The sequence below is a fragment of the Barbus barbus genome (genome assembly GCF_936440315.1).
Source record: "Barbus barbus genome assembly, chromosome: 43".
NCBI classification, from domain to species: domain Eukaryota; kingdom Metazoa; phylum Chordata; class Actinopteri; order Cypriniformes; family Cyprinidae; genus Barbus; species Barbus barbus.
In genome coordinates, this window is record NC_136721.1 from 23,617,184 (window position 1) to 23,641,128 (window position 23,945).

A 23,945-nucleotide genomic window follows, 5' to 3' on the forward strand; every position below is an offset into this window, starting at 1 on the left:
TTTTTAACATTTTATATTAATCATAACTTGTCAGTAAATATGTTGTTTATGAGTGGGTGTGAGTGTTAGATGCTACTGCTGTTATCAGGTGAGTCTGTTTGTGTCCATGTTGACTAAATGTGCCGTCAGGCCGCGGTCCAGCATCACAGATGGGCTTATTTGCATCGGTCCAGAAACTGGATCTTGTTTGAGATCAGGAAGGTGAGCAACTGTTAGAGAACAAACAAGCGCTTTCTAACACTTCCATTTATCCACCGTTGAACACAAACAGATCGTGTTTCACTGCATGATGTTTGTGATACACACACACTGAATTAAAGTGAATGAAATGTTTGTTGACTTTGCTAGCAAAGCAGCCCGGTCACCTCAGATGCACGGAAACTGAGCCTTGCAGGCTGTTTTCAAGGCCGCTGACAATCAACGGTCGGATTGGAAATTTGTAAGGCTTTTGTTTCCTGAATAATATCGCACATCCTTTTATATAACATGAAAACATTGTGCCACATTGTAAACGACAGCATAAAAAACCCGTCCTCTGGCAGAGTCAATGGCTTAAGTTGAGTAAAATCATGGGTTTTGATGCATCGCAGTATTTATTGTTTTGTCATTGTGAAATGCATGTTACTATGTTTATGTTTTGGTTTCTGTTGCCCAGAATTTGCCATGACTTCATCTGGAACCGAGCAAACGCAGCTCAAAGGAGGTTTAGCATGCGAGCAGTAGCAGAGTTTTCCTTAATCTTAAAATTTGGTTCTTTTGACAAACTCATGAAAAAGAACTGCTCAAAAGAGTCATTTGTGAATTGAACTAGGTTGTTCTGTGTGTTCGTTGTTCTTAATTAGATTCTGCGTTATTCATCAATGATGGTTTAAGTTATTCAGACCAATTAAAACCACTAACGTGAGATTGAGACCAATTTATTTAAAAGAACCACTCAAAAGAGTCATTCGTGAAGTAGAGTGGGTTGTACTGGCTGTTTATTCTTCTGATTGCGATACTGGTTTCTTAACGATTACATTAATGATTCTTTTAGTACTTCAGACCAATTCAAACCAATAACATGAGATTGAGACAGTCTTTGACCAGTTCTTTAAAGAACCACTCAAAAGAGTCATCTATGAATCAGAATAGGATGTTCTGTAAGTTTGTTGTTGTGATTTTAAATTCTGATATCTTAATGTTTCCACCATTGATTGAAATTGAGACTTGATTCTTTTCGGAGTCTTTTGTCCAACTGATTGATTAACATGAACTGCTCAAAAGAGTCATTTGTGAATTCTGTGACTTTGTTGTTCTGATTTAGATTCTAGTTTCTTAGTTCCATTATTGATTCTTTAAACTGATTCAAAATGCTAACATATGAAATTGAGCCTGATTTGGTTCTTTTCTTAGGCTTTGACCAATTCAAGAACTGCTCAAAAGAGTCATTCGTGATTCAGACTAGGCTGTTTGTTGTTCAGATTTTGATTCTGGTTTCCTAATTGATTGTATTAACAGTTCTTTTAGTACTTTAGATTGATTCAAACTGTTAACGTGAGTTTTGGTCTTTTCTAAATCTTTTGACAAATTCGTTAAAAAGAACTGCTCAAATGAGTCATTTATGACTTGAAATAAATTGTTCTGTCTGTGAGTTTGTTCTGATTTAACTTCTTGTTTCCTGACATTTCCTATAATAATTAATTTAGTACTTTTAACTGAATCAAACTTGTATTCATTTCTTAAATCAGAATAGTCTGTACTGTATGTTTGCTGTTCAGATTACGATTCTGGTTTCCTCATTGATTCCATTAATGATTCGTGTAGTACTTTTGTACAGATTCAAACCTTCAACTCATGTTATATCGAGAGCGGATTAGTCTTTTCTTTGTCTTTTGACGAATCCATTAAAAACAGCTTCTCAAAAGAGTCATTTGTGAGATTGAGGCTGGTTTGGTTCTTTTGGCCAATTTACTAAACGACCGGTTCAAAAGAGTCATTTGTGAATTGAACTAGGTTGTTCATGTTTGAATTCTGGTTTCCTAATGTTTCCATTAATGATTCTTTTAGTAATTTAGATGGATTCAAACAGTCTTCATCTTTCCAGATAATTAATTAAAAAGAGCCGCTCGATAGAATCATTTGTGAATCATTTAAAGCTGTGCTGAATTCTTTCAATTCACATACATCACAAGCCCACAGCTCAGCTGAAACATCATTTCAGTGGCGGCACAATCAAACGTTATGGAAGAGGATCTAAATAATAGCTAGTTCTTGACACTCAGTCAAAACCTCAGTCGCACTGAGCTCTCTCTCTTCATTTCACCTCATTAGGAAACGCACGATCCTGCCAAGAGAGAAATGTAGCACTAAAACAGCATTATGGCACGTTCTTCTGAAATGTCAGCCATATTTTCTCCAGCAGTGTCAGCATTTAATTTTATTTGTTCCTTCTCCTCCAGCGTGCTTGGCGGAGGGCAGGGGTATTGGCAGCTGGAGATAAAGCTCACCCGTGGTAGCAACACGTAGCGTTTACGTAAATGCCCGTAGCAACTCTGCTAATGACGGGGGAACGCGGGGCCAAGCGCACTAATTGTACATTATAGTGGCGGCGCAGAACTTCCTTTTAAAGCTGTTTTGTAGAGCTGTGGCACACCGGCGGTGTTAGCGGTTAGCTCATAAGTTAGCATGGCTGTGCGTGCCAAGCGACAGTTTTGCGAGTAGGCAAAGGTCAGTGTTTATGGTGGCTAAATTGAATAATTATGCTATTTTCTCCGATTTTATTTACGGGTGGAGCTGCAGTTCTGCTGCATGGGCTAATGTCAATCATCAGACATTATTTCCTATGACCTTACACGCTTTTAAAGCAAACCAGACGCTCATGATGGTGTAAATACCATGTTCTGTGGTCGGGTTTGTTGTTAAAACTGCCTTTAGGCAATTTATTAATTGCAAAGAAAGCTTATGTTGTTTTATTAATGATATGGTGACACATTCTGTGATGTACTGTATATAACATTCATTATGAAGGAGTCCTTCGTGCACTATAATAGATTCATAGCGTTATTAATATTTTTAATATGTTTAATTTAAAGCTTTTGTCATTTTCATTATTTTTTTAATATTACTATTTAGGTATAATTTTTATTATAATTGGTTACTAGTTAGTAATTTTTGTATTTTAACCTTATTTTCATTTAATATCTTGATTTTATTTAATTTCAAAAAATGTTTTAAAACAAGAAAAATGTATTAAACAAGAAATGTTTTTAATAGTTTTGGTTTTAGTTGATATTAACTCTGATTGATTAGATTATAATATACATTATTCATAATGGATATAATATTGTAATGTAATACATTAAACAACAGCTAATTGCATGTATTATGCCAACAGTTATAATGCATTATACTCTTCAGAAGGAGACTTTTCAGACAGAAATTGTGCAAATGTCTTTAGCAAAGAAATTATTTTTTAATTAGTTCTTTTGTTTTTGAGGAGCTCTTGGTTACCAAATTGTGTTCAAGTAACCACTTCATTATATTCAGGATTTTATGCTAGATGTATTTAATCAAAGCAATAATCTTCTTTGCTCACTGAAAGGTCGTCTTCAGAGTATGAATGCATGTTTTGTCCTAAACGAACAAGTTGCCGGTATTACCGCAGTCCGTTCCATTGAGAGCGGTTTTAAGGATATTGTTTTTCCGTCTTATGTTTATGCGTTTCCTGTGGTGGGTGTCGATAGCACCCAGCTGCTTCAGGAATGAGTAAGAACACTGTGTGTTTCTCTTTGAAGCCTCTGTGTCTGTAAAAGTTCAGTATTGAACGACTTTAATAGCTCCAGGCTGCCTGGAGGATTCTGCTTCCTGTGCGGACAGGAAGTATTTAGAGTTATGAGGCCAGTTCTGCGTTAGATGAGTTGGACTTGGACCACACAGATCATAGGGTGTGTGTGTGTGTGTGTGGTTGTATTTCTTGTTCATTGTGTGTCGTGGGATGTTGATGCTGGAATGGCCGTTGCCCATAAAAGAGCAAAACCACAGGATAAGATGAGAAACGCACAGAGAGAGAGAGAGAGAGACTCTAAACTTTAGAGTTTCCTTAAGATGTTTCCAAAATGTTGTCATTCTCTGACTTTATAAGTTTGGATACATAAAGGAGTTATTCAACATCTAAAGTGTTTTTACAACAATAAAAAACCCTACCTAGACTTAAAGATAGATAGATAGATAGATAGATAGATAGATAGATAATTTATTTAAAATTAATTAATGATTGTTTAATAATATTAATTGTTTATTTAGTGTTATTTTAGTATCACTGAGATTCTATTATAGTTTTTAATCAATATTTTGAATATCTATTTATATTTTCTGTTTTCATGTTAATGTTAATTAATCAAAATTAGTCAGTATTTTTATTGTGTTTTTGACATGTAATGCCTGTAGTTTGTATTAATTAGTTCTTAGTTATATTTCTGGTAATATATATATATATATATATGTATGTATGTTATTTCAAGTAACAAAAATGTTTTTATAGTTTTAGTTAACCCTGTTAATTAAAATTAAATTATATTATATTTTTAAATACACTATTTTCACTATAACTCTATTGATACTTTTGCTTTATTGAATCCATTATATTTGAATATTATTTTGGAGTTTTTTTTTTCTGTGTAGAAATTTAATATGGACTTTATGAGAAGAGTTAGAAATTAGAATAAATTAACTGTTAATTTACAATTACATTACTTAGCACCATTTGTTCTAACTGGGACTTTTTTAATGGCAGCGGCTATTTGCACTAAGTGTAAATGGCAATTAGATGCTATTTACACCAAGTGCAACAATAGTATAAATAGCAGAAAGTCTTGCTATTTTAACATAGTGTAAAATAGCAAGATTTTCTGCTATTTATACTACTTATTGCAAATAGTGGCAATTATCTGCACCTCAGTATTGTAGTACATTATAAAACAGTACGCAATAATACCGTACTGAGTGTAAATTATAATTTTAATTCAAATTTATTAAATGGATGCCACCTTATTGGGACAATAAAGCCCTCCCTACACCTACCCTAACCCTACCCAATACTTTATTTTCAACTTTTTGATTATTTCCTTAATAAGCTGCCATTTTTATTGAAAATAAATGCCTTTCTGATGCGATATGAGATTTGAAAAGGGAGAAAAAAATGTTTGGCAAAAGGTGGGCTCGAACTCGGGTCGATCGCGTCAAAAAGCATGCGTCTTACCATCTACGCCACTGAAACTGATGTTGAACTAGCTGCTTTTTTTAATCTTGACTAACCCAATCACACGTTAGTGGGCGGAGTTAGTGTAAATAGCCTTTGCCAACAAGATGGGCTATTTGCACTTAGTGTAAATAGACACTCCGTTTTTTAATTGTTTCAGTAAGCGTTTACATTTGTACACAGAAAGTAGTGCTGAAAAGGCTTTTTTGCCTTGCACTAATAAAACATTAATAAATGTGATTTTCAATTCAGTGTATATACAAGTAGAAAATGTATTGCATAAACATGAAATACTTGCTGCATTGTCTAATTAAATATGCACATAATAAGTGTTCAGGAACTGTATGTAAATGTTATGTAGCTGGTATTTTAGGTCCAGAGGTTCACTGTGATCTGGTCCTGCAGGCTGAACAGTCAGGAACCTCAGGTTTGAGGAAGCGCTATCTGATAAAGAGCTGTTATCGACTGAAGCAGAAACTCAAGCTGACCTCATGAGTCCTGTTAGCATGGTCAGGAAAGCTGTGGATTTATGACGTGACGTTTGAGTGGATCTCAGTGGAGCGGTTGAGATCAGTGGCGTTAATTGGGATGAAGATGGATTCTGATAGTACGGCATTGATTGTTTTGATCTTAAACCTGTCAGATGAAGCACTTTTAACGTGTTTGAGTCTGTTACTTTAACGAGAGCCTTCAGGGTAGTGTTTTCCCTCACTTTGTGTGTTTTCTTTCTTCTCTTTCAAATTCCCACTTTATCATCACTAAGATTAAAACTAAGCATTTCTTTTAAAGTAGTAGTTCACCTAAAGGGAGTATGAATCACTGTCTGTTTTATTATTTATTAAATATTAAAGGGTGAATTTTACAAAAACACGTCAAGGTCATATTTCACCATAAAATCAAAATATTAAGTTTAGTAGCATTAAGATTTTTTTTCCATCTTATTACAATTAAATACATTTTCCCTCAAATTCCCATTATTGTAGTTGTCCAGACATTTTACTTCTGAGTTTCCTCTTATTTTTAGATTTGCATTAATATAGTATTTCTTATATATTATAGTATTATTTTAAAACACTTTGAATATATAATTATTATTTTACAGTAGCATAATTTAATATAAATTTAAAGCAGCACTAATTAATATATATTTTACAATTTCATGACAATTAAATATTTTCCCACCGAATTCTCATTATTGTATTGTTGTTTGTCCAGACATTCTACATATATTTTATGAATTATATAAACATAAACTTGCTACTTGTACTGCGTTAGGCTAACTGAGACTTGTCATAACACTTGCATGTTATTGCTCTTTTGTTGGTTTTGATTGCTTCCATTGTCCTCATTTGTGTGTATATGTATGTGTATATATATGTATATGTGACCCTGGACCACAAAAGCAGTCTTAAGTCGCTGCGGTATATTTGTAGCAATAGCCAAAAATACAAAATTACATTAATGTAAAAATTATCGATTTTTCTTTTATGCCAAAAATCATTAGGATATTAAAGATCATGTTCCATGAAGATATTTTGTGCATTTCTTACTGTAAATATATCGAAACTTAATTTTTGATTAGTAATATGCATTGCTAAGAACTTCATTTGAACAACTTTAAAGGAGATTTTCTCAATATTCTGATTTTTTTGCACCCTCAGATTCCAGATTTTCTAATAGTTGTATCTCAGCCAAATATTGTCCGATCATAACAAACCATACATCAATGGAAAGATTATTTATTCAGATTTTAATAAATCTCAATTTCGAAAAACTGATACTTAAGACACTTGGACAATATACTATGATAATATAAATTATTATTAAATTCTTAATATTAATATAATATTTAAATTATTAGTTTAAAATAATACTTTTATTATTATATTTATAATAATAATTATAATATAATAATAATTATAATTGTACTATTATTATTGTTGTTGTGTTTTTTTATTATTGTTTTTTTGCATTACAGTAATTAAGTGGGCTGAATTTGCTTGTCACGTCTAAAATAGAATTAATAAGCAGAATGTGTGTAATGCAAAATATATTTAAAAAAAAAAATCTTTTTTGCGGTATAATATGTCCTTGACATGTTCGATCATGAGATTGTGTAATGTTGAGGAGTAAATCTGAAGTCTGTTCAGTCTGTGTGTGTCTAGCTTTTTCCACAGGTGTTCTGTGTGCAAAACAACAGAACCACACAAATTCTGTCCAAAACATGGTTAGCCACACACACCTGATCTGATAGACCTGCTAATCTGTCAACAGCTCGATAATCTCAAACCACACTCACTTGCATATAATAGCAGCAGCATTGTGTGTGTGTGTGTGTGTGTGCCCAGGTGCACTAAAGGACCCCGTTCCGAAAGACAGACGGGGTATTTTTAGCTTCGAGTGGCTTTAAGAGTCGACAAAGTGCAGCCACGTCCCATTAGCACAGCGAGAACGCCACCTGCTCCAGACAGACAGATAGAAAAGAGACGGGAAAATCGACAGACAGCAAATGAAGCACTTCAACTGGCTGTGAACAGACAGACCGTAACAGACACACAGATTTAGCTAGACAGAAAGTACCACACTGTGTGTGTGTGTGTGTGTGTGTGTGTGTGTGTGTATCAGACAGATCAAAACCCAGACCAGACGGACAGATAGTTCTGTGTGTGTGCCAGCGGGCATTTAATGTGCTCTGACTCTCTCAGTAGGTCACAGTGACATGGCATTTCGTACAAACACACTCTGAGCGCCGCTGTCTGCCCTTCCTGCTGCCGCCACACGCATCTCAACCCCAAAATAAATACAGATCAATCTAGAGTCTCAGACTCAACGAGTCCCCAGCAGCTTTACAAAATAATCGTTGCAGGTTTGACGTGGACTCTGGTTTGTGCTTGTGGGATGCTTGTTTGCTTCAGAGGAAACGGTTGATAATAAGAGCAGAGCGGGATGAAAATATTTATGTTCCGATTTGTTTTCCTGTTTGCGTGGTGTTTGCTAAGTCAAGCAGCGCTGTTACTGTTGAGTATACTTTAAACTTTAGTGTTTGCGCATGAATGATTCCTCAAATCCTGTGTGTTGTTGTGTTTTACTAAGTCATCAGATGCACAATTTTCAGCATAAAAAAAAGCCCAGAATGCCCTGTCATGACTTAAAAACACCCTGGCAACAACCTAGCTATGTATGTATTAGGGCTGTGCGATTAATCGAAATTGAATCGAATCGAAATCGCGATTTGAGACGTTACAATTTGATAATCGCAAAGCCAGCGATGTGGACGCAATGTTACCCTGATCCAGAGCATATGCATGACTGCCAGCCATGAGTGGCGGTCTTACTAACCAATAGAGTGAGCGCACCTCCGTTCTCCCCGATCAGCACTGCTCTAGCCAACTGCATAAACGCCCACCATTTAAAAAGGCCACACGTAGCCTGTCTCGTAATGCTTTTTTATACTCACGGTCTCGCGCCCGGTTCTGCTCTCACGAGCGCATCTGGCAATATGGACGAGGCCTGACGCACGTGCGCAACCTGTGTCCACTCGCGCCTGGCTCCGCATTTAAAACGAATGTAAATTAAGTCTAACTGCTTGCCAATTTCACTTGGATGAAATGAAACATTCAGCACATTTCCCACTTGTTCTTAAAATCCCAAATACTTAAAAATGACTAAATCAGCCCGTGTAACATGTACGAACCCCCAATTGCTCCCCGGGCGCTGCAGCATGGCTGCCCACTGCTCCGGGTGTGTGTTCACGGTGTGTGTGTGTGTGTGTGTGTGTGGATTTGTTCACTACTCACTGCTGTGTGTGTGCACTTGGATGGGTTAAACGCAGAGCACCAATTTCGAGTATGGGTCACCATACTTGACAATACGTCACGACTTTACTTTACTTTACTTTATTGACTAAAGAAATACAGTTAATTATTTATAAAAAAAAATTAAAAAAATAATTCCAGTGAAATTCAGTAATTGAAAAAAATTCAGTAATGCAGAAAAAAAAACAAAAAACAGTAGAACCCCCCCAAAACACAATAGAAGATGTAAGGGTTATAATGGGAATTGTATTGGTTTTAATGTAAACTATAATGGTGTCTGCTGGTATTTGATGCATTCTATTGGTGGGATGTAATCTAGCAGATGGCAACCAATAGAACAACAGTAATTCCTATTGGAATAATGCCCAAAACAAAAAGTTTTGTAATGGTTTTTATGGAAACTATAAGAATTTCTGTGATGGTTTCTATTGTTTTTTTTGTTAGTTTTTTTTTTTCAGCAGGGTAACGATACTCATACTGTGCTGCACATTATTGACAATATTGAGCTGAAGCTTGACTTTGCAAATTTAAAATCGCAAATCAAAAAAATCGCAATTTGATATTTTTCCCCAAATCGCACAACCCTAGTATGTATGTATGTAAGCATGCATGCATGTATGTATATTTATATGTGTATATGTATACATATACATATACACATATACATGTATATTAGTGCTGTGTTCGATACATCGATACGACGATGTATCATCACAGAGATTTGACGATACGAGTATTGATACAGCTGGCCCTGTATAGATATTGTGGCACATTTGCAGCAGTGAACTGCACTTAATTTGAATATAAGAATACATCTTAAAATGGAGTAGAAAAGTGCGAGGTTTCTAAATAAACAGAGCATAATATATAGGCTACAACAAGGTTTAATCTGGCCGCAGTGCGTTAATTTGTGCAATGATAACCTGCCAGCAATGTTAAGATGATTTTTTTTAATATGTTAATATGAGTTGCGTACATTACAATATAAAGTTATTAGAACGAGTACATTATTATTTATGGGCTTAAAAACAAGATACAGATATTGTACCTTGTGGGGAGTGCCTAATGTAAACATGAAACATATGCCATTTCCTATATTGTACTGTGGTACAGTTATGGAGGCCCTTCATAATGCAGAGGTCAACTGCTTGCTCTGCCAGTAGTTAGCAATGGCCCTATAGTATGCAGTGTTTAATGAACAGCAGTTTTACTAAATTCTTCTGAGGTGAAATTTAGTGCAGTCCCGTATCGTATCGTGGCCTCTGTATCGTGATACGTATCGTATCATGACTTTGCTGGTGATACACAGCCACGTGTGTGTTTGTGTGTGTGTGTGCACTATAACAGTATAATATTTAACAGTAATATAATGTGTCTGGAATTACTTTACCATTTATACATTTTGAACATTTCCATAGTTTTAATACTGCATTTCTAGTAAAAGTATGATAATATGGAGAGAGTGGATGGTAGGGAAATCAGTGTGAGTGTGTTATATGACAGCTTCATACGGTTAGAGCTCAAAGCATGTGCCACCCCTTAGTGATTGATGAGGTCATCAGTATCAAACGCATTAATCCTTCCCATCATGCCTGCAGCTCTCCATCACCACACATGTGCTGCACTTCCATTGTCTTTCACTCACACACACATACACTCAGGCAGATGAGAAGGATTTGAAGGTCACCATAGTGAGAGAACTCATTACCCATGATTCATGTTTAACAGTGCCTTTAACATACAAGGCCTCTGATTGGCTCATCTCAACCTGGCTATTATCACACACACTTACTAGGTGAAAACCAGGTCAGAAAGATGTTAATGTGGGTATATGTATGCATGTGAGTATGATTTGTGACTTTCAACATGACGACCTATTAAGCCGTCTACCTAGACAGCATCTCACTATCCCAGAATGCACTGCAGCACGCTCAATGAGAAAGTGGTGCTTGTATTTCCTTAAATACTGGAAAATACAGGAACTGGTTTTAATGCAAGTAACAAACTTATTTAATGAAGTACGCTCCATCGGGGACTTGTTTAGTAGGATTTTACCTGAAATTGTTTTAGAATTTTTATCATAAGTTAATTTTAAAAATCTTGTATTATTTTAACTGCTGTATTTTTGTTTGCTTGGTTTTTGTTTTGTTTATGTAACTCTTATATTATTTTGCCATGAAGATAGCCTTACATGCTGACATGGCAATAAAAATGAATTACTACTACTACTAGTTGTCGACCGACAGTGGTTTTTTGACAGCCGATGCCGATATCTTGGTAAGCAGGGTGGCCGATATATAGCTGATATAATTTCATTTTATATTTAAGAAATTTGAAATCGTTGAAAATGTATTAAAAAATAAATGTGTAAAATAAACATACTTATACCTTAGATGACAAAGTATTTTTCACAAATAAATATTTAATAAAAATATAATTAAAGGAAGTAAACACTGTAAGTAACAGGCTACTCTGTATTCTGGGAAGTTTGTGTGCATTGGGAATAATATTGTTCAAATAAAGCCAAGGTAACACTCATTTTACATACAGCACACAGTGAAAATTACATGAATGTGACAGTGGGCAAATATATAAAGCGCAGCATAGTTTGAAATCGCGAGTTGAAAGTTTGTTGATCGCTCGTTTCCTCCTGACCGACCGTCACGCAGAGAACACGTGATCATGCAGGATACAAATGCACACTTCACAAGATCTCACAACTGGATTCTACTAAGTTTGCAAGATTTGTGAAATTAGTAGTAGTAGTAGTAGTAGCCCTTTATTGTCACTAGTCACAAGTACCAGCGAAATTAGCTATCAACCTGTCCATACATACACAAACATACATACAATACAATATGACAAGGGGGTGGACAGGACAGGAAGACAGGGAATTGAGGAAGAAATACAACTTAAACATGAGGAAGGAGGGGAGAAAAAAAAATAACCCCCAGACTATGCTCCTATGGGAGTACAGTGTGAGAACAGAAAAAACACCCCAGCAACAAAAGCACATAATCAATACACCATAGACACACGACTTGCAACAGGTGGGGAGTAATCCAGCTCCTATAAACAGCCATCCGGTCCAGCAGCTATTAAATGTATTAAATATATTTGCTGATTCTGAATGCTGTCGGCAAACGAGAACGTATTATGTTTGCCTTTCTGTTACTAATAATATAAAAGCAATCGTTGTAATACTTTTTGTGTGCATTTAATTCCTTTGTTTAACAATTCCATCTGATTATTAGACAGACTTCTATCCGTATTAGACAGAACTGTTAACGACTACGGTGAACAAGAGGGGGAATGTGAGCTGTGTGCACAGGTGCTGCTGTTCTCAGCGCTGTCAAAATAAAAGTCCAGCACGCTGTCAAAATGAAAGTCCCATCTAGAACGCATTGTCCAAACAGAAAAACTTGTCAGCCAATGCCGATATTTGAAAAAATGTCAAATATCGGCCGATATATCGGCCTTGGTGAAATATTGGTCGACCATTAACTACAACTATATTTATTTACTGTTTATTATAGTATTTATTATTATTTTAAATTAGCTTTTGTTTTTAAATGTTCAGTTTTTCATTTTATTTTAATGTTTAGTCATTTTTATTTATTTTTTTTATTAGGTTTTTAAAAATATTTCTATTTAGCTTTTTTTATATATATATATAATTTTAGTACTTTTAGTACAAAACTTGTTTTGTTTCATTTAATTGCTAAGTCAACATTTCTAATTGTTTTTTTTAAGTTACATTTTTAAGATAATGTATATTAAAAAAGGAGTAGTTTTAGATTTATTTAATTATAACAACACTAGTTAATCTCATTGTGATTAATCTCATTGGATGTATTGGAATTAGGCAATTTAGTTGTGACTGAGACTTTTGATTTAAATTAAATCATATAAACAATTCAAGTTGTAGGAAACTTTTAGCCTGCTTTCAGTTATTTGAACTCCCAGACACAGGCAGAAATGCTTCTGTAATTCATGCTGTCCTAGTCTTTTGTCTGAAATTTGACCCATTTCTCTATCAAGTAGAATTTGAAAAACGTCCTAGAGAAACTCAAGTCTGGAGGTATTTCTGATGCAGCCCTCATGTCCAGACCTGAGAGAAAACTCTGACCCAAATTACATACTGTACAGACCTAAGCTTCATTAAAAGAGCTCTGAAACCAGAGCACATTTACAAAAGCTTGTGAACGGCCTTGTGTGACTGTTATAGCCGTCATGGATCCTAATCAGTGACAAGCAGCGACTCGACATCAATATTGGTTTCAGTCAGGGTTATTATCATCAACTAAAACTATTCAAAAGCTGAAATAAAACAAAATATAAATATTAGATAAAATTTTTTACTAAACTTTAAAAACTTAATTTAGAAAAAAACGTTGAAGTACAAAAATTGCTGACCTAAATAGCAGGATAAAAATACTAAAACTATACTAAAATAAAAATGTAAAAAAAAAAAAAAAGAAAAAAAAAAAAAAAATATATATATATATATATATATATATATATATATATATATATATATATATATATATATATATATATATATATATATATATAAATAAAATTAAATGATGGTTTTTAGCTTGACAATTTTTTTAAATAGTACTTTTGTTTTTTAATTTATATTTCTGTTGCTTTGTCTGTCACCTTTTTCTACTCTCAGCACAATACATTGTGGGATTGCCTTCAGGAAGGATGCATGTCATTCTGCCTTTGACTTTTTTCCAAAACAAGATATCTTAACACAGTCTTTGCAAGTGCAGCATCGCCTGCGATGCCTTTGAATGCAGTTTCTCCACTGTGACTCTTGATCTCGTAGCCAGATGTGCAGATTACGATCTTTTATGTCTGAAAATCTGCTAGGCACAATAAACGCAGCAGTGCTGCGACAGCGTCGTTCATCACTGTGACATGCTGTTTTGATTTCTTGCTGATACTGTGACAGACGAGGCAAATACACTCTCAAGAAATGATTTCAAGAAAGGCTTTGCGGTTCTAACTCCCTCTCTCTGTCTTTCTTTCTCAGTTTATTTGCTCTGCTGTCAAAGAAGCACAATAAAGTTCTGGAGCAGGCGACCCAGTCCTTGCGTGGTCCTCTGGGAGCAGATGACACGACCGTTCTGCCCGATTATGTGAGTCAACCCTTAAATCAGTTCACTGTGAATCAGTGTGAGTCAGTTCACTGTGAATCAGTGTGAGTCAGTTCACTGTGAATCAGTGTGAGTCAGTTCACTGTGAATCAGTGTGAGTCAGTTCACTGTGAATCAGTGTGAGTCAGTTCACTGTGAATCAGTGTGAGTCAGTTCACTGTGAATCAGTGTGAGTCAGTTCACTGATTCACCAAAAGTCTTCAATTCAGTTTTTCAAAATGTAATGTTATAAAGTCCTAAATAGTATAGCATAAGTCTTCATTGTAATTTTCAGAGGTCTTAAATTTAGAGTTGGAGAAAAGCCAAATGTCAAATTTCTATGATTTATGGAAAAAATGTGAAAATCGAAAACCACCATTGCACATACATGGTTTCACAAACAGTTGGCGATCAATGTATACTGTGCATTTATTCCAAAAGAAATTGCTTAAGATTTACTTCTGATGAATTATGGTAATGTTTACTTTGCAGTGTTAATATTGAAATATGTTTTAGACTGTTGTAAGAGCACATAGTTTATCGCCCTCATCTGTTTGAATACATTAGTAAAGAGTTTTCAAAATAAGAGTCCAGATATATTTTGCCTTGTTTATAATTAAGAGTCCTGCATTATGCAGATCATATTATTTCCTGGTTATTAATGATATATCAGTTACACAATAAACTATATTTTGTAATTTATTCAGTGTTTAATCTATAAAGAAATCCATAATTATATAAAAAAACACAATTTGAAGCAGAGGTATTAAAAAAAACCTAGTGTACTTTTTATTTGTATTCAAATACATAAAATTCATTTGCTTGTAAATGTAAAAATGCGTAAATGTAAAATATGATTGTGTATTTTTAAGTAATATTAGTAATGAGTAATAATATTAATTCAGAAAAAATATTTTTATTTTGATTAATTATTAACTCTATTCTATTTCTATTCTTCCTACTGGTTATCTTTTGAATTATTATTTAAAAAAAATAATAAACTACCTCTATATATTCTATTTTCCTTCTATTTTTTATTTCCTTGTACTTTTTATTCTTACAAATTTATAAAAAAAAAAAAAAAAATGCTGTGTGTACTAAGTTAGACTAACCGAGACTTGTTACAGCACTTACATATTAGTGCTCTTGTGTAGGCTTGGATGAATGAATAATTTGTATAGCGTTTTATCATGTACTACTGTACACCTAAAGCACCTAATAATTGTGCCACCACAAGCATTCAGAAGTTATTGAGTAAAAGTAGTAGTTAATGAGTAGAATTATTTTAAATAGTAGGATTGATTATGATTGATTTTAAAATGATATTTAAAAAAGAAAATATTTGTGTATATATTCAATTATTAAATGTTTCAAATTAGGAGCACACGTGCTCCTTGGGAGACAGGTAAGCATCAAGCCCCTGCTGATACATGCTTGCTTGGCCTCGGCTTGTGATTGGATCATCAGATGTTAATACCAGGTATAAACACTTGACATGATCTTAGAGTTTTGTTAGTGCTACATCTGCATAAAGACATGCCCAAAAGCGTCTGTGTGTCTCCAGACAGCAGACAGTCCCCCTAGACATAAAGACACATAGTAGACATAAAGGGAGCTTGGAGGAAAGGGGGAGGGGCTGTTTGTGCAGGTCATTTAGGTCAGTGGGTTTGACCCTAGAGGGCAGCAGCCAACCTGTTCTGATGCTCCCTAGACAGGGGGTGGGGTGTGTGGGACAATAGGGATGTAAATGACGTGTGTGTGAGATGATGGGGAGTCTTCAGAGTGTGTGTGTGTGTGTGTGTGTTTGCTCCACAAACAGCCTGAGGCTGGAGCCTTACAGATGTCTGCTGTGTGTCTGGGTGGGTCAGACTGCTGTCTGCTGTCCTGATTAAGCCCCGCACCCCTGCTTTGTGTCGCTCTCTCCTTCCATTCACATCTACTCCTCTTCGTCTGTCCATCTGTCTCTCAGTCTGAATATCTTCACTCCCTCTTCCAGGAGTTTCCACCGCACTTCCACTCAATGATGACACTACATAACCTACCCACAAAACTCAAACAGTGCAGTGCGGTCCTCATTTACAAGCCTTATTCCTGGTTTTTGAGATCATATTTCAACACACAGTGATTTGATTCAGCATCTTTATGCCATCTTGAATCGTTCAGAAGTTCTTAAAATAAAATTCATAGTAATAAAATATTATAAATTTCAGTACATACAGAAGAGTATGAAAATGTTCTGGTTGTTATGCTTTTCATTAATATAATAATAATGCATCTAGACCTCTAATGAAGCTTTAGAAGTTATTTAAAAGAGTAAATTTCATACTAATCAAGTAAACTATTCATTTGTTTGTTAATATGGCATCACAAGTCTGAATCATTCATAAGTTAATTGAGTAAAATTAGTAGTTATTTAAATTATAAATAATGATAAATAAATAGTAATCATAAGTAAATAATAATAATAATAACTGTAACAACAATAATAATGCCATCAAGACCTCTAATGAAGCTTTAGAAGTTATTTAAACAAATAGATTTCATGCTAATAAATAGCTTTTTATATTTAAAAATATATCATTTATATAATTTAAATTATATATATATGTATATATAGTATATACTATTTATTATTATTATTATAATTATTATTGATGTGTTATAGCACTTGCATATCATTGCTTTTTTGTTGGTTTTGATTGCCTCCGTTGTCCTCATTTGTAAGTCACTGTGGATAAAAGCGTCTGCTAAATGACTAAATTTAAATTATTATTGCTATTAATTTTTTGTTAATATGCCATCAGCTCTGAAGTGTTCCTAAGTTATTTGAGTGAGAGCAGTTATTTAAATGATTAGTTATTTTATTTTATTTTGACAGACAAAATAAAGTGATTAAGTAGCTGTGCAGTGTGACAATTTGACCATTGGTCCATTAAATGCACATGGCATTGGGTGTTTTGAAGTGTCATTATTGCACTTATGGAAGCAATTTTGTTTTGTACTGTGTGCTTTTCTATTTGGCCTTCTGAGTTGTTGTTGTTGTGTGAAGCTGACTTTGTGAGGACATTATCCCAGCAGCAGCTTTAAGAGGCTTGTGCATTGCCAGTTTTCCCAGAACCGCCTTTTCTTCAGTCGAAAGGCATGACTGGGCTCCGGCTCTGTGTTTTCCTGTCTCTTTCTCAGACTTTTATGGGAAGCATGTCCTAAACTGCAGTTATCAAGCACCAGTTTAGACTACATTTGATTTTGTAAGCCTTTCCTCTGTCATATCTTATAAAACAAACAACATTTGCGCACACACTGTTTTCGTCTGCTGTCACTGTTATCGCCATGGGATTTCCTTCATTCTATGGGAACAGATGCAGATGTGTGTTTGTACATAACATCTGATGAAACGGATATATCGCCAGCTCTGGATGAGCTGCTTTCAGAAACATAAAGCAGTCGATATGCACACATCAGCTCTAGATTCATTCAGTATTAGTAACTTGAAGTCGTTTCTGCTTGAAAAACTCAATTATTTTTGGCGTTCTTTACTTGACAGAAAATAAATCAATTCTTGAAATCTTCTACAAGCCTGAGAAATTTCTGTGGAGACTTCTGGGTCATATTCACTAGATATTAAACATATATTCAGATACTATTTATATCGGAGTGACTCGGTAATTGCCGCATGTGGTAAATCTAAACGAGTTATAAGCTGTGATTGTAATGAACACACAAACCCACGTGACATCATTTCTGTGCACCACATATTTAATGATGTGTGTTAGATGTGTGTGTGTTTAATGGCTCTCAGTGTTAATTAGAATTGCAGCACATATGTGGCGTCTCGTCACGTTCCTCTGGGTCTCATAGATGCCCTGCGGTTTCCATCAGTGCTGAGATGTTTCACACTTCTGTACCTGTGTTATTATAGTATCATTAACATACTAGTACAGTTTTTATTCATATTTTGAATTTATTTTAAATTCAGCTTTAGACACTTTCTCTGTAGGTTTCACTTGTAAATCTGTACCAGTGTTATTTTAGTATCATTGAGATAATATTATTGTTTTTATTAATATTCATCCATATTAATATGAATTAGTTTGTGTTTTTATGTAATTTTTTATATTTTGAATTAGTTTTTATGTTTTCATATTAATTTTAAAGTTTTAGTAATTTTGTTGAACATGAGAAATGTTGCAATGACCACTAGCTGAAGTTTTAATTAATTTAAATATAATTTTTATGGTTTGAATTTTGCTTTTAACTCTAATAATTGTGATCTGTTCTGCTGGCGCTGCTCTCTGTGCCGTGATTATGGGATGTCTTAAGAAAACGACCCAGTTACCGTCTCCCTGAAGACAGTCTTTCTGCTCATCTTTTCCTCTGCCCTTCTTTTCCTCTCCATCTGTCTCCTCGCGATTGTGTGATGCCCGTCTCATCTCTCGTTTAAAGTTCTTTTGATGGCCGCGTCAGCAGCTGGAGTGTTTACAGACAGGCGACGCTGAGGCCGTTTTCTTGAATGCAGAATGGTTCTCATCCTCCAAAAGCCAATATGTAATGCAGCTGATCGCAATGAGTCAACCCAGGTAGTGTACATCAGAAGAGCCGTGTTCAAAACTCAGCGAAGCACTAAAAGATTCGCTTTGTTTCTGCAGAGCGTCTGATTCACCTTGAAGATGAATCTCCTTTTGTTCTGTGACCTACCTGACTGTTGCCATGCCGACCGTTCATGTCTCTAGGCTGATTCTCTCACCCTGACCTTTGCCCCCTGACCTCTGTTTGAGAGTGTAAGGGCTTGTAACCATGGAGATGTGAGATTGCCTCTTTCTGGCTTAGACGGTATTGACATCAGTCATTAGCTGATCATTAGACCACACACACACACACACACACACACGCGCGCTCATGCACGTATGCACACAGACATCTCTCTCACTGGATGACTAATGACTGTCTGGAACTGGATGCATGTGCACTTCCTGTTCCTTTCTGTCTGTTTCTCAGTGCACGCTCACTTGATTTCAATTTCGAAACCATCTTTCTCTGCAGTGCTGTTTTAGCATCATTGAGAAACTATTATATTTTAAATTGTTTTTATTTTTCACATTTTTGTTTACTATTTTCATTTTGATTTAAATAAGTTTAAGTAATGTTTTGTTTATTTTGTAAGTTTTTGTTTATTTTTAATATGGCTATATAGTTTTAATTTTTTTAGTATAGTTTTAAAATTTTTTATTTTAAGTTAAACTTTATTTTATTTCAACTAACAATTTTTTTTATGGTTTTAGTTACCAATATTATCCTAGTTTCTCTGACTCTATGTTGGCTTGATTGGACTGATTCAAATAAACATTGCTCACACTGGAGCTACAGCCCATGTTTTACATGCTTCAGTTGAAATCAGGCGTCACATTGTTATATTATACAGCAAATGTAACTGGATAACTGTTTAACACAATTTTTGTGTTCATTACCATTCAAAAATTTGGGTTCAGTAAGATTTTTAGCGTCTTATCTGCTCACCGAGGCTGCATTGAATTGATCAAAAATACAGTAAAAATTTTGAAATTATTACAATTTAAAATAAATCTTTTCTATGAGAATATATTGTAAAATGTAATTTATTCCTGTGATGCAAATCAGAATTTTCTGCATCACTACTCATCATTACAGCCTTCAGTGTCACATGATTCTTCAGAAATCATTCTAATATGCTGATTTGCAGCTCACGAAACATTTATGATTTTTTATCAGTGATGGATACAGTTGTGCTGTCCCAATATTTTTGTCGAAACCGTGATTGAGTATTATTTAATGAATAGAAAGTTCAAAAGAACAGCATTTATTTGAAATATAATTTTTTTGTAACATTAAATGTCCTTACTGTCACTTTTGATCAGTTTACTGCACCCTTGATGAATATAAATATTAAATTCTTTACAAAAAAGCAGTTGACCCCAAACATTTGGACAGTAGTCTGTACAGATAGATAAAAAATCAGACTGATATTAGCCAACACTGATATATGTAACCTTGCTGTTGACACACACAATGTCTGTGTAGATGATTAGCCTAGATGATTAGAAGAGCCTTAAATAAGTTACTGCAGCGCTTCGAGTCTGAAGGTGTGTGTGTGTGTGTGAGTGTGTGTGTGAGTGTTTTTAGGTGTAGGATTTGTTAACAATCCGTCTGCCTTTCCACACAGTCAGGTTGTTCACACATTAACATCTGACCTGAATTCCCCTCTCTCTTTTTGGGTGTGTGTGTGTAATCTCATTAGTCTGTACTGTAGAGCAGATCCTCTCATCCCTAATTCACTCCTACGTTCTTCTCGTCTAATTATCACTCCCTGTTTCTTTCTAGACACCTCCAGCTTCTTTCTAGGTTGTAGTTTGATCTGCTTTCCCAGTGCTTCTTCACTGGCTTTGCCTCATGGCCCACATTTTACTCTGAACATCACGTAGCGACATCGTTTACCCGTTTGAACGGACCTGCGACCTATTTGTTACGAACTGCAGGTCTAGACGAGTATTTCCATGTCTGGTCTGATCCCGTCCTGTGTGTTTGTTTCATAAGTATTTACTTAAGTTTGGTTAATAATTGTGGCAACGGTCTCCCACCACGTTAATATTCCCGACTGCTGCATCCGCAGATCTTTTCCGACATGTAGGGGGTCATCATGGGAAGCGGGGCAGGAATTTCCTCTGTCTGTTGGTAGGGGAAGGTGTGAGGAACGCGACCCAGAGCAGAGGCTTTCGACTGGGCTGATTTCATCAATGCAACAAATGCAAACTCAACATTCAGACCATTGAAATAAATCTGAATGAGATTACTGAATGACAATGCGAATTTTCTTTCATTCTTTCCATTTATGTATTTTAATTTATGTATTTTGTTTGGTGTGACTCATCCCTAGTTTTAAGGCTAGAAGTATTGCAAGCCCTATTGCAAGGTTTTTCAAGAGACATGTTTGAAACAGTCATTATTTTTGCACTTTCTCTTTTCCTTTTTCTATTTTAATATTTATTTTATTATCTTCTATTTTGTAATTTTAATCATATATATTGTTATTTTTCCTTTTTTCTTTCTTTCTTTCTTTCTTTCTTTCTTTCTTTCTTTCTTTCTTTCTTTCTTTCTTTCTTTCTTTCTTTCTTTCTTTCTTTCTTTCTTTCTTTCTTTTTCAGATCTCAATATGGCCTGAAATCTCTTGAAATGTCTGTCATTCTTGACATTTGTATTTACTTTTGTTTGAACTTCAACTCATACCTAATTTTAAGGCTAAAAGTATTGCAAGCCCTCTGTACTTGATGCAGGTTTTTCAGGAAACCTGTTTGAAACAGTCATTATTTTTGCAGTTCTGCTTGCTGCCACTGGAGGTGCCAAAGTTACACATTTCAGCTTTAATGCAGCAGCACTGGGGTCAGGGTTTGCATGGAGAGCTGATATAAGAGTGTGTTTTCATTGTCTTGCATCATGCGTTGGGGTCAGAATCACCTGACGTCAAGAATGGCATTTCTGTCTTATCTGTCTCCAGTGTTTAGGTATTAACATATGGTAGCGTATGGGGACACTGAAGGCAGTTTACGTGTGTACGTGTGTTTCCAGAGGAATTCATCTGTGTGAGTCTCAGACAGAGCACTAACCGCAATAATCATGGAGCAGGTTTACAAGGCCACCAGCTTGCCAAATCCTGGTGTCTTTCCAGTAAAGCCATCGTACTGCTGGCATTTGCCCGTCACTGGTGCTGATGTGAGACTCATTCAATTTGTATGTCTCTGACTCTGGAGCAGAAGTCTTTAACCTGGGGCATCTTTTCTTGCTTCCAGTGGAAGCACAATGTAAAATCTGATCTGGATTTTTGTCAGATCTCTCTTCCACCAGCATGAACCGGGTGCTGGTTCGGAGTTGGTTAGACTGGCGAGCGTACTAAGAACTGGTTTGCTTTTCCACGGGCTAGAGAGCCACCACAGAGCCAGGACTTGAATACATCTCATCTTTCCTAGCAACGCTAGCACGGCAGCGGCAACACAACAGTCTTGTTTGGGGTGCATCGGCCCTGTGTGGACCAGTTGGCATGCAACACCAAAGCACTGTGGGTCGGAGGAGCGATCCAAAGGCATAAATAGTCGTCTGCTTTCCAGTCGCTCTCACGGCATCGATGCATCCCAAGAGAGCCTAAACACACTATCAACAGTGGTGGATGTTGCATTGCTATTGATGTTCATGGCTGTGCGAACCTACATTGGCTTCCAAACACACAGAATCCACCATGTCCATGTTTGGCTGCCATTTCAAAAATGGCGGTCAAAAGTTTTTGTTCGTCTTGTTGGTCACAGTAACCCCCCCCCCCCCCCCCCCCCCCAGCCCCTGATGCAGATCGTTCTTACTTCTAGACCAGCAGTGTTTTGGTGCTACTTATGAACCACTTGTCCTGGTCTGTAGCTGGTGCTTTTGGTGGCGAAAGACAAAGAACCAATTTGAAACTAGGCTCTGGCTCCGAACCAGCACTCAAACTGCGTTGGTGGAAAAGGGCTGACGGTGTTTGCTGAGGGAAGCGGACTTGATTTAAAGTAAGATGAGTCAGTGAGTTAAGTCTCTTTGCTTGTCTTCTCACTTTCTCTTTTCTTCTATTTTTTTTTTTTTTTTTTTTCTCTTTTCCTTTTTCTCATTTTCTTTTTACTTTTCTTTCTGTCTCTCTCTCTCTCTCTCTCTCTCTCTCTGTTGTTTCTCTCTTTATTCTTGTATCTTAACTCAGTTTTCTTGTATTTCCTCCAGGAGTTGAACTGCCTTTGCAGTGTTTTAAATGACACTGTGGTTGTTTGTCAGTCATTGATGCTAAATCCATAAAGTTCTGTGTTTTTGTACATTCCCGGGCTCTTTTTTGAGCTTCCTGATCTGTCATCTCCTAAAATCACTTCAGTTAGCATCCACACAAAGAGCGTTTGATGTGGTGTTTCTGTGTGTGCGTGTGTGTGTGTGTGTGTGTGTGTGTGTGTGTTCCTATGGAAACCCGTTTGCACATTCTGTTCCACTGACTTGCTTTTGTCCAGAGAGATTTGTGGCTCAGAAACTGACATCAGTGTTGAGAATAAGGAGCGGATGAATAACATGAAGAGGAGGCCGATGGCTGCAGGCAGAGAGTCTGTAGAGAAGGACAGTGGGAGAAAAGGAAATGAGAAGGTCAAAGGTCAGAGACTGAAGGCTCTTCAGAGACCTGACATGCTGCAGTACATGGAAGTTTTTTTCTCAAAAGAATCAAAAAACATGCTTTTGAATAATTTAGTTTCCAAATGCATTGTCACTGGAGAGAAGAATCTTTTGCCAAGACATAATGTGTATAAAATAATTTGTAAAGATATTTTCTTCTATAAAAAACAGCTGTCAGAGTTATAATATATAATACCGGTTCATGTTGAAATGTTTAAACGGTGTAATGGCATATTATGTTGTGCATCTTAGAATTACACTCTTTGAAGCAGTGACTATGAAATGCTTAGTGTCTCTTTTGTCCTGTTTTCTTTTTCTTTTCTTTTCTATTCTTTTTTCATTTCTTTCTATTTTTCTTGATCTCTTTTTCTTTTTCCCTTTTTTCATTTTTTTTTGTTTTATTTTACTTTTAATGTTTTTACTTTAATTTATTATTTATTTATTTGTATATACTTTCCTTCTCTTTGCTTTTCTTATGTTTTCTATTTATTCTTTTTTCCTTTAAAATTTTTTCATTTCGTTTTCTATTTTATATATAATTTTTATAGT

At 35.5% G+C, this 23,945-nt stretch overlaps 1 protein-coding gene across 2 annotated transcripts in view; it reads left to right on the forward strand.

Annotated features, from left to right (window-relative positions):
- The window catches only part of dym (dymeclin), a 73,906-nt gene that overhangs the window by 27,378 nt on the left and 22,583 nt on the right, over positions 1-23,945 (forward strand). For both annotated transcript variants that reach the window (XM_079404787.1, XM_079404788.1), the window contains exon 14: positions 14,096-14,201. In XM_079404787.1, coding sequence (XP_079260913.1) covers positions 14,096-14,201 — 106 coding nt within the window. The remainder of the gene's footprint in view (positions 1-14,095; positions 14,202-23,945) is intronic.